We start from the raw sequence: 12,103 nt of genomic DNA, 5'->3' as shown, positions 1-12,103 counted from the left end.
TCCAGATGTTTCTTAAATGTTGCAAAAGTACCTGTTTCCATCACCATCTCAGGCAACATGTTTCACATGTCTACATCCCTCTGGGTAAAAATACTCTCTCATAACTCCTGTAAACAACTTATTCATCACCTTAAACTTATGCCCTGTGGTCTTAGACAAGTCTGCCCTGGGGAAGAGATTCTCATGATCTACACTGTCTATACCTCTCAAGATTATGTATATCTAAGTCAGATCACCCCCCTCCAGTCTTCTGTGCTCCAAGGTAAACAAACCCAGCCTATCCAGTGTCTCCTCGTAATTGAGACTTTCCATCGTAGGCAACATCCCGGTGAATCTCCTCTGCACCCTCTCCAGCATAATCATGTCTTTCTCATATTTTGGCGACCAGAACCACATACAGTATTCCATCAGTGGCCTAACCAATGTTTTATATAACTGTAATAACGCTTCCTTGCTCCTGTATTCTGCACCCTGACTAACGAAGGCAAGCATCCCGTATGCCTTCTTCACCATTCTGTCTACCTGTGCGGACAACTTCAGTAATCTATGGACTTGTACACTAAGGAATCTTTGCTCCTCAGTACTCCCTAAGGACCTACCATTCACTGTGTATGTCCTTCTCTTATTATATCTCCCAAAATGGACCACCTCACACTTGTCGGGATTCAACTCCAAATGCCATTGCGCACCCAATTTACCAGCTGATCAATATCAGACTGTAACCGGAGACCATCCTCCTTATTATCAACAATACCAATTTTCATGTCATCTGCAAACTTACTAATTCTACATTCATAGCCAAGTCATTAATGTAAATAACAAACAGCAAGGGGTCCTGGCACTGAACCCTGTGGTACACTTCTGGTCACAGGCTTCCAATCACAAAAACAACCCTCCAACATCACCCTTGGCCTCGTAATTGCAAGTTAATTTTGGTTCCAATTTGCCAAATTGATTTTGACCCCATAGGCTCTTTCCTTCTAGACCAGCCTTCCATGTGGGACCTCATCAAAGGCCTTACTGAAGTCCATGTAAACCACAAAATGCACTAATCTCATCAATATATTTAGTAATTTTTCAAAAAAAAAGTTAAATAGTCAGACAGGATCTCCCTTTAACAATTGGTGCAGACTATTCCTATTCAATCCCTGCCTTTCCAAGTGCTGATTAATCCTGTCCTTCAGAATTTTTTTCCAATACTTTTCCTACCACCGATGTCAAACTAACTGGCCTGTAATTACCTAGCCTATCCCTACTGCCCTTCTTGAACAAAGACACATTAGCTAACCTCCAGCCATCTGGCACTTCACCTGTGGCCAACGAGGTATGAAATATCTCCGCCAGTGCCCCATCAATTTTCTTCCTTGCCTTCCATAGCAGCCTGGGACACATCTCATCAGGTCCATGGAGTTTGTGCACCTGTCCGTCCATTAAAACGTGTCACACCTCCTCCTTACTAATCTTAACATGTTCGAGAATCTCACCAACCCAGCTGAAATCCCCAGCTACAACGTCTTTCCTTCTGTGAATACAGTTGAGAAATATTCATTAAAGACCTCACCCATGTCCACGTACAGGTTGCCCTTTGGTCTCTAATAGGTCCCACACTTTCCCTGGTAATCCTCCTACTCTTAATTTACTTATAAAAAGCTTTGGGGCTTTCCTTCATCCCATCTGCCAAATAGGTTTTGTGGCCCCTCCATGCTGTCCTCATTTCCTTTTTGAGCAATCTTCTGTACTCTCTATACTTTTGAAGTGCCTCCCTTTTGTTTTAAATGAGCCTTTTCTCACATATGCTTCCTTCATTTTCTTTACAAAACTCTCAATATCCCTTGACATCCTGGGTTCCCTGGACTTGATGCCCTTGCTCTTCACTCCTAGGGGAACACGGTGACCCTGAATTCTCACTATACTACTCTTTAGAGGACTCCCACTTTCCGAATATACATTTACCTGCAAGTAGCTTCTCCCAGTCGATGCTAGATCCTGTCTAATGATATTAAAATTGGCCTTACCCCAATTTAGATACTTAATTTCTATACTTCTAACAAAAATAACAAAATGATTTATCAAGAGAATAAAATCATAGACTATATTACACTAGACAAATATCAAAACCCCACGAAGATTTATTGCTACTTCTACACCAAGGCTTCTTACTCAGACCGGACAAGTTGCAACTGGCTTACTTCGAATGAATTTCTACATATTCTACTAAATGCTTTTTCTTCAGCTGTATCTCTCCTAGAGACACCTGTAACAAAATGCAAACTGAACTATTACTTAAACTTCAGAGCAAGTACAAGTTCCTTAAACTCAATTTCCAGCAGTCTTGCAGTGTTTATTTTGCAAGAGGAGCTTTAACACCCCTGCCTCCGCTCTCGAGTGCACACGCACACAATATGACTAACTCCCTTTTGGATCTGTGTACCCCTGACACCTGCCACCTGGCAACTGCACTGTTCTTCTCCTAACTTAGATTGCTTCATTTCAAGGGTTGCAAAATCTCATTAAAACAGCATGCATACAAATGGACCTCTAGGCTTCTCAGCACAAAGCTCACAAGAACAACTCTAAAAATGAAACCAAAACCATTTCTCCCACTTCACATCATATTAAATGCAAAATATGAATTAAACATAGAAACACAGAAAATAAGAGAAGTAGGCCATTCAGCTCTTCTAGCTTGCTCTCTCATTCAATATGATCACTGCTGATCATCTAACTCAGTACCCTGTTCACTGTACCCTTTAATTCCTTTAGCCCTAAGAACTATATCTAACTCTTTCTTGAAAGAACTCTTTCTTTTGGCCTCAACCACTTTCCATGCAGATAATTCTACAGGCTACAACTCTCTGGGAGAAGAAATTTCTCCTCACCTCAGATCTAAATGACCTAACCCATATCCTTAGACTGCAACCCCCTGGCTCTGGACACCCCGGCCACTGAACATCCAACCATGCCTTTACCTTGAGTCCTTGTAGGAATTTTATAGGTTTCTATGAGATCACCCCTCATTCTTTTAATCTCCAGTAAATATAGTCCTAAACGATCCTTGTCTCTCTTCATAAATCAGTCATACCATTGCAGGTCCTGTACAATGCAGCAAGATATCCTTGCTCCTGTAGATGAATCCTCTCATTATGCCTTCTTCACCTTACTCTCAGCAACTGGTAAATAAGGACACCCAAATTTCATTGCACCATTTGGTTTCTAGTCTGCCTTCCTGTTTTTGCTACCAAAGTGGATAACCTCGCATTTGTCCACAATTAAAATTAATTTTTTTAAAAATTCATTTACAGGATGTGACCGTCATTGGCTGGGTGAGCTCCTATATCACTACTTGGAGTCTCACAAGGAGCCCCTCCTGTTATCTCATTCACACACTGCTCAACATGACATCATCCAAAAGCATGACAGTTTCCACATATATGCTGGCCTTATCACCAGAGGTTCTCAAACACTCCACTGTTTCTATTTTGTTACTCAGTTGACATCCAGTACTGGAGCAGCAGAATTATCTTCCGACTAAGTACTGGCAAGCCAAAACCATTGTTTTCAGTTCCTGCTGCAAACTCCGTGACCCTAACTACTAAAGCTATTGCTGTCTCCCAACAAGGCTGAACCAGAATATTAGCAACTTTTGTGACATTTCTAGCCCAATAGTGAGCTTCCATCATCACAATAGCAAGCTTACGTTTCCATAGCACTGCCCAGTTCTGCCCAAATCCAACAGCTACTGTGCAGGTGAACACTGTTTCATGCTTTTATTACACTAACTTGACTGTTTTAAGATCTCCAGATGTCTTCCCATTTTCCACTGAACTAACTCAAGTTCATTCTATCCCCTATATTCTACTTCATAACAAGTCTCGCTCACACGCAACTCCTGGGCTCACGGACTTCCATTCAAAATTTTATTTTCATGTGTATGCAAACTTAAAATCACTCTTGTCCACCTGAAATAGTCAAAATTACAGTTTGAGAATATTTTTATCTGACCCTGTAAGCAATATACCCACATGGACAGGAACATATTGCATAAACATTTAAAAAATTGAAGCTTTTTACAAAATATTTCAGATCGCTAGTCCTGCTAGAGTCGTATAACCCAACGGTACAATGTTTAAATGTAAACCAAATTCCAAAGATAAATATTTTCCAACCTTGTAGATTTCTGGTTCCTTTATATCCAGAGGTTCTGTAGTTAGATGTTCCAAATGAAGCCTTCTCTGTGACTGTTCGTAGCCCCTCGACTTTCTTGGTACCACCAGCCAAATGACACCAATTGCTATCATAAATCCACAGCCAATGCCTAGCAATAAACCACTTAAATAGCTTGGCAGAGGGAGTACTAAATAGGAATATACAAGAATGGCACAGAGTAATAAAGTCTTAAATGGAACTTCAAGTTGCTGTGCTTCAGACTCTGTTTCATGTTGCCTCAATAGTTTACTTTCATTTTCAACTGCTTCTTCTCCAGTTAGAGGTTCTAAAGCTTTATCCACAACAATCTCTTCATCAGTTTCTAACTCAAATTCTTCAAGGTATAAATCACAGTATTCATCATCTTCTTTGCTAGCAAGTACAGAAAGTGAGCATTTTTCTAGACCTAGAGATGATGTCTTCAACGAAATCTCCCTTGTGGTCCCTTGAGAGTTCTTAGTGTCCCCATCTTTTGATGACTCATTCATTGGTTTGGAACTATTTGTGTTTGGAATTGAATCTTTTGTTGAATAGTCCCCATCAGAATCATACTCTTCTTCTTTAATGCTATAGTTGTTGTTGCTTTCCAAATGTCCATTTAAACTAGCAAGAGTGGTAAGTTCTGTTGCACTGGATGATAAAGCCTTATGTCGAAGACTACTGGTCTCATCACCAATGATCTTGTTTAGAAGTTGAAAAGGCTCATAAATAACCTCTGAAAGTCGTCTTTTAGTGTCTTCAATTCTTGCCTCCACTTCTGTTACTTTAAAAAACGACCTACCTTCTGATGGTGAGGTGACTGGGGAAGAAGGTGCAGTCTTAGAATCTCCACTGGTGACACGAGGTTGAGTAAACTGTTTGAACAGATGTAAGTTTATTCGAGAATCAGAGGTCCTAAATGGGACAGATTCAGATTCTTGTTTTGATGTGTCTGTTGACAGAGATTTAACTAGTGTTTTCATTAACTGCCTTGTCCTTAGAGGGGTAGTGGGCTCTTTTGGTTCTACTTCTGTTGAAAGAGATTTAACTAAACTCGTGAATGGCTTTGCGCTCGTCAATGAAGGTGAGGGGACAACAGACTGCACAACAAATTTTGGCGCAGAATCAAATGTAGAAGCAGAAATTGTAGTTCTCACATCTGAAGGCAAAGTGGTAGAAACCAACAGTTGAGCTGGCATTGAGAATAATGGCAGTGCAGTAGCACTAGTTGTAAGTGACGCAGAAGGCACCATTGCTGATGTTTCCAATGGTTCCGAAGAGGTGATTGTTAATGCTGAAGATGACATGGAAACAGTAACTGAAGTCGATGCCGGTGACATATTTGATGAGGTAGCAGGCTCCAATAAAAGTTGGCCACCATGTTCACAAGTACTTTCTTTTTCTTCAAGTCCTGGTACAAAACTTCGGTCTTCATGAAGAATCATAGAGGAGTCTTTAAATTCTTCTTCTTCCTCTTCCTCCTCTTTACCAAAGGCAGAAAAGTGTATAGTGATGGTCTCTCGAGAAATGGATCGTTGAACCTGCACTTTTGGTGATGACGATACTGAACTTGCTCTTTCTGCATGGCTACTGCTCTGACTTGTCATTGCAGTCTTGCGTAAGTATCACAATCTAAAAACAATGAAAAATTAATAAATTACAATCTTTGCAAAAAAAACACCTGATACAAGTTCAACTTTGGTTCTCGTCTGCAAGTGGATTTCTGCCAATCTTTAGAATCTTTGTCTTTTAACCTGTAACTGAGTCACTCTAAACCAAAATAGTACTATTACTAATGAAAAGTGGAGTGCTGGAATTGCAACAATGTGTTAGAAACAGTGTCAGAACACATTCTAATTTGTTCATGTTGCAGTAACATTCAACAGTGGGGTAACATAAGCTAGGCAAACTCTGAAAGCTCCAAATGCTGAATTTGTGAAAAGGTAACACTACAAACTTTTTTTTAAAAATCCAAATTATTGTCAATTATACCTAACCATACCATTTATCTTCCTACTAAAACCAAATTGGCAAGTTTGTCTATTTTTGTCAAATAGATTTCCATTCACTCTATTTTCCATAAAATCTCTTATGTAGGAATTCTACCATTACCTGTTATTATGTGGAGGTGCCAGTGCCGGACTGGGGTGGACGAAGACAAAAATCACATGACACCAGGTTATGGTCTAACAGGTTTATTTGAAATCACAAGCTTTCGGAGCACCACTCCTTCGTCAGGTACAGTGAGAGAAGGCACGCGGACACAGAGTTTATAGGCAGAGAGATCAAAGGATCATACAACTGGTGTGAGTAGAACAAATATAAAATGGCTCATGGAGAACTCTGTTAGAAAGGAGACACAAGTGTCGATTGATTAAGGTGCAAATTCCAGAACCTGTTTCAAGTCACTGGCCCAAGATAATTAAAGGTTTTATCAGGGTCTGCCTAACTTTTCAAACTTCAGTCAAGCAAAGACACAAAAGGTGACATCTCAGATCAGACACTGAATTGTAGGTATGAGGCCTTGTTCAGAATCTGTCTCCGAGTTTTAACCTGGAATCAGGCTGTTTTTTTTTCCCCCAAAAGCAGGAATTTAAAAATGCCACACTGACTGAATGTGACTATAAACTGTGTGAGTTCTTTTGAAAATTGCATGTATCTGCAAATAGACAAACATTTTGGATGAAATGATTCACCCCTTAGATTTACGTGTATGTGTGTGTGCGAGAGAGGGAGAGTATGAGAGGTCATGCTGTCAAAATAGGATAGCAAGGAAAATTTTACAGACACTCTTCTGTATCTGTAAAATCACACACACACACAATTTGTAGTCATAGTCAGTCTGGCACTTTACACTGAAATGCCTGTTTTCAGAATAAAACCAGCCTGACTCCAGGTGAAAACTCGGACACAGATTCTGAACGAGGCCTCACACCTACAATTCAGTGTCTGACCTGAGATGTCACCTTTTGTATCTCTGCCTGATTGAAGTTTGGAAAGTTAGGCAGACACTGATAAAACCTTTAACTATCTCTGGGCAGTGACTTGAAACAGATTCTGGAATTTGCACCAAATAGGATTACTTACATGCCAAATAACATTAGCAGCAAGTGACAGACAGAGCTAAACGATCCCCTAACCAACAGATCAAATCTAAGCTCCAAGTCCTGCCACATCCAGTCATGAATGGTGGTAGATGATTAAACAACTCACTGTTGGAGTAGGCTCAAAAAAAATCCCCAGCCTCAATGATGCAAGAGCCCAGTACATGATTGCAAACTAAGTCTGAAGCATTTGCAGCAATCTTCAGCCAGAAGTGCCAAGCCAATGATCCAGCTTGGCCTCCTCCAGTGGTCCCTAGTATTCCAGATAGCAGTCTTCAGCCAATTCAATTCACCTCCACATGATTTCAAGAAACGGTTGGAGACACTGGATATTGTAAAGGCTACAGGCACTGACAACATTCCAGCAAGAGTACTGAAGACTTGTGCTCCAGAACTTGCTGCTCCCCTAGCCAAGCTGTTCCAGTACAGTTACAACACTGATACATACCCGACAATGTGAAAAATTGCCCAGGTACGTCCTGTATATAAAAAGCAGGACAAATCCAACTCACCCAATTACATCAGTCTACTCTCAATCATCAGTAAACTGATGGAAGGTTTCATCAACAGTGCTAGCGCCTGGTCAGCAATAACCTGCTCAGTGACACCCAGTTTGGGTTCCGCCAGTGCTGCTCAGCTCCTGACCTCATTACAGCCTTGGTTCAAACATGGACACAAGAACTAAATTCCACAGGTAAGGTGAGAGGGACAGCCCTTGACATCAAGGCTGGATTCAACCAAGTGTAGCATCAAGGAGCCCTAGCAAAACTGCAATCAATGGGCAGCAGGGGGCAAACTATCCATTGGTTGGAGTCATAGCTGACACATAGGAAGGTGGCCTTGGTTTTTGGAGGTTGGTCACCTCAGCTCCAGGACATCTCTGCAAGAGTTCCTCAGGGTAGAGTCCTAGGCCCAACAGTCTTCAGCTGTTTTCCTCCATCACAAGGCCAGAAATGGGGATGTTTGCCAATAACTGCACAATGTTCAGCACCGTGCACGTCCCCGCAGATACTAAAGTAGTCCATGTTCAAATGCAACAAGATCTGGACAATATCCAGGCTTGGCCTGGCAGGTGGCAAGTGACATTTGCGCCACACAAATGCCAGCCTATGACCATCACCAATAAGAGGCAATCTAACCACCGCCCCTTGACATTCACTGGTGTTACCATTACTGAATCTTCCACTATCAACATCCTGGGGGTTACGCTTGACCAGAAACTCGCTACATTAACACAGTGGCTACAACAGCAGGTCAGAGACTAGAAATACTACGGTGGGTAACTCACCTTCTGACTCCCCAATGCCTGTCCATCATCTACGAGGCACAAGTCAGGAGAGTGATGGAATACTCCCCACTTGCCTGGATGAGTGCAGCTCCAACAACACTCAAGAAGCTTGACACCATCCAATACAAAGCAGCCCACTGGACTGGCACTACATCCACAAGCATCCACTCCCTCCACCACTGACACTCAGTAGCAGCAGTGTGCACTGCAGAAATTCACCAAAGATCCTCAGACAGCACCTTACAAATCCAGGACCACTTCCATCAAGAAGGATAGAGCAGCAGATGAATCAGGATACCACCACCTTCAAGCTCCCCTCCAAGCCACTCACCATCCTGACTTGGAAATATATTGCCGTTCCTTCGTTGTCGTTGGGTCAAAATCTTGGAATTCCCTCCCCAATGGCATTGTGGGCCAACCCACAGCAGGTGGGCTGCAGAGGTTCAAAAAGGCAGCTCACCATCACCTTCTCAAGGGCAACTAGGGCTGGGCAATAAATGCTGACCAGCAGCAATGCCCACATCCCACAAATGAGTAAAAAAGAAGTAGCTCACAATGTGGTTATTATTCATGTAAGCATTGAGAATAAGAGGCAATAAGCTGCAGAAGGACATGATATGCTATTGCCCATTGAAGTTGGCTTTCAAGAATGGGTGAATAGTGATCAGAAGTGGAAACACTGACTGGCTAACACTCAAATCGTTAACAGACTCAAAACAATTGCAGTTCCCTTTGCAACTGTTGTGGCTGGAATCAGCCAACTCCGCACAGATGGAGGATTGAAAATGGCCACCTAGTCTATATACAGCATGTCTCAAATTAATTAAAGTAACAGATTCTTGGGAATGATATTCAAGCATGGATTTTTTTTAACAGCATATTGTGTTTACATTGGTCTGAAAAGACAGAAGATGATTACAAAAAAATTCTTTCTACACAAGTTATTATTTATGTTTAACAATTATTTCTTATCTGCCAGTCAAGCAGGATACCTTGTTCCAATGTGCCTTTTTTTTTGCCTCATTTCAAACTATATACCTAGTTTTCCACAACAGGAAACAAAAGATTCATACAAAATGGTGGCCCGCCATTCACCCAGACTGATTTGAAAATTCTTTAGTAAATCAAAGTCACTGGATTAAACTTACATACAACAGAGGCACTGAATAAGTTAATAGAATTTATATTATTCATTAGTTTATAGAATTGTATTGGTTTGCGGTTTATAAATAGAAAAAGGTCTTTACGGTTTACTCATATTCAGAACAGCAGAGTCCAATTTGGATTTGTACCACGTTTCGTCCTTGTTTTTGAACCAAGTGTAAAGGCCATGTCTTTTTATTTTTCTATACTTTTGATTGACTGAAATGGGAAAAGAACTGTTTTAAAAACCAAGGATTGTGGTAGGGATTTATGTACTTTTTAAAAGCAAGGTTCCAAAACTCATTTTAAATGGTGTTTACATTGTTGCTTTGTTCAATCGTTTGGCAAAACTGGTTGCTGATAGGCTGGCACCAGGACTGTACAAAGTGAAACTCAGCTGGCAACAAGTAGCTGATTCGAATGTTGACCAGCTGTCAATGACAAAAGCCTTCAGCCCACCAATAAGTATGTGACTGGTTCCTAGGTAGGGAAGAATACCTTGTGGGTATGAACAATACTGCCAGAAACATTATCTCTGTTTTTTTCTTCATAGATGCTGTCAGACCTGCTGAGCTTTTCCAGCAACTTTGTTTTTGTTTACTGCCAGAAGCTTTCAGATATCCAGCAAGGGGAGTCATAGAAATACCAGAAGCCTGAAGAAAGCCAGTTTATTAAAACTTACCAGATGCTGCAAGCTGTTGTTAATTTATGAACCAGACATTCTCTGCTTCCTGCAAGGAAAGGAAAAGTACCTGGAGCAGAAAGATTGAAGAAAAGCAGGTCAGGAAAAGGAAAAGGTTCATCTCAGTGAACCTTGTGGACAGAGGCCATTGAACCACCTTCCTAGATTTCTATTTCTCTCTAACTCTAAAACCAATTTCTTTTCGTTCTCTGTATGTGTGTGTAGGGACAGTTTTATAACGGGGGTTAGAATTTTAAAGAGTGATTACATTTTATTTACCAGCTGCTAGAATCACTGTTTGTAATAAATACCAATTCTTTGTTAAGTACAGAAACCTGGTCAGTGTTTTCTGTTTGCCCGTGTCTGAACAGACAGGTAAATTGAGGACAACATGCATACTTTTGTAAAGTTTTTAACTTTTTGACAATTCCGGAAATAGAGGGACTCGACTTTCAGCATGCTATCTCAGTGAGGCATGAAAGAAGTTTAATATTTACAATTTTCCAGTTACAGAGTCATAGCGTTATACAACATGGGAATAGACCGTTCAGTCCAACTCGTCCATGCGGGCCAGATATCCTAAATTAATCTAGTCCCATTTGCCAGCATTGGACCCATATCCATCTAAACCCTTCCTACTCATAAACATATCCAGGTGCCTTTAAATCCTGTAATTATACCAGCCTCTACCATTTCCTCTGGCAGTTCGTTCCATAAACGCACCATTCTCTGCATGAAAAAGCTATCCCTTAATTCCCTTTTAAATCTTTCCCCTCTTACCTTAAAACTATGCCCTCTAGTTTCGGACTCATCTACCCGGGGAAAAAGACTTTGGCTATTCATCCTATCCATGCACCTCATGATTTTATAAACCTCTATAAGATCTCCCCTCAGCTTCCAAAGCTCCAGGGAAAATAGCCCCTGCCTCTCCCTATAGCTCAAACCCTCCAAGCCTGGCAACATCCTTGTCAATTCTTTCTGGACTCAAGTTTAACAACATCCCTCCTATAGCAGGGAGACCAGAACTGAATCCAATATTCCAGAAGTGACTGAACCAATGTCCTGTACAGGCACAACAAGGCCTCCCAGCTCCTGTGTTCAATGCACTGACCAAAGAAGGCAAGCCTACCAAATGCCTTCTGCACTATCCTATCTACCTCTGACTCCATTTTCAAGAAACTATGAACCTGCACTCCAAGGTCTCTTTGTTCAGCAACACTCCCCAGGACCTTATCATTAACATATAATTCCTGCCCTGATTTGCCTTACCAAAATGCAACACCTCGCATTCATCAAAATTAAACTCCATCTGCCACTCTTTGACCCATCTGATAAAGGCTCCATTGTATTCTGAGATAACCTTTTTCGCTGTCCACTACACCACCAATTTTCTTTGGCACCATGTCCATGTCCCAATCCAAGAAGAAATGAAAGATTATAGGAATGGTTTCTGTTATCTCCACCCTATATCCCTCAGCAACCCAGGATACATCACATTTGGACCAGATGACGTTAATTTTGAATGATGTCAACCTAAATGGTGTGCGCTTTCAATCTCATTTTAATATTATCCATTATCTTTACACTTTTTACTTCAAAGGCAACATTAACTTCATCCTGAAATATTAACTCCATCTAGTTCAGATCTACAGAATATTTCCAGAAGCATTTTTAAGCAACTTCTTCCATTATGACATTTTA

General features: G+C 41.0%; 2 protein-coding genes across 2 annotated transcripts in view; one reads left to right on the top strand and one right to left on the bottom strand.

Moving 5' to 3' along the window:
- LOC109929496 (testis-expressed protein 2) overlaps positions 1 to 12,103 on the top strand; it is a 136,436-nt gene that overhangs the window by 9,349 nt on the left and 114,984 nt on the right. The gene's annotated exons all lie outside the window — the stretch shown is intronic.
- LOC125485895 (testis-expressed protein 2-like) lies at positions 4,080 to 10,472 on the bottom strand. The gene is made up of 2 exons (XM_048611081.1): positions 10,403 to 10,472; positions 4,080 to 5,817 (listed from the first exon to the last, which is right to left on the bottom strand). Exon 2 carries the CDS (start codon positions 5,790 to 5,792, stop codon positions 4,080 to 4,082), a length of 1,713 nt encoding a protein of 570 aa, XP_048467038.1. The 5' UTR covers positions 5,793 to 5,817; positions 10,403 to 10,472.

Source organism: Rhincodon typus, chromosome 23 (genome assembly GCF_021869965.1).
Source record: "Rhincodon typus isolate 14 chromosome 23, sRhiTyp1.1, whole genome shotgun sequence".
Taxonomy (NCBI): domain Eukaryota; kingdom Metazoa; phylum Chordata; class Chondrichthyes; order Orectolobiformes; family Rhincodontidae; genus Rhincodon; species Rhincodon typus.
This window is presented reverse-complemented; position numbering and strand designations above follow the sequence as displayed.

Excerpts from the sequence above, each read along its gene's own strand:
- LOC125485895 (XM_048611081.1), bottom strand. The coding sequence starts at position 5,792 with ATGACAAGTCAGAGCAGTAGCCATGCAGAAAGAGCAAGTTCAGTATCG.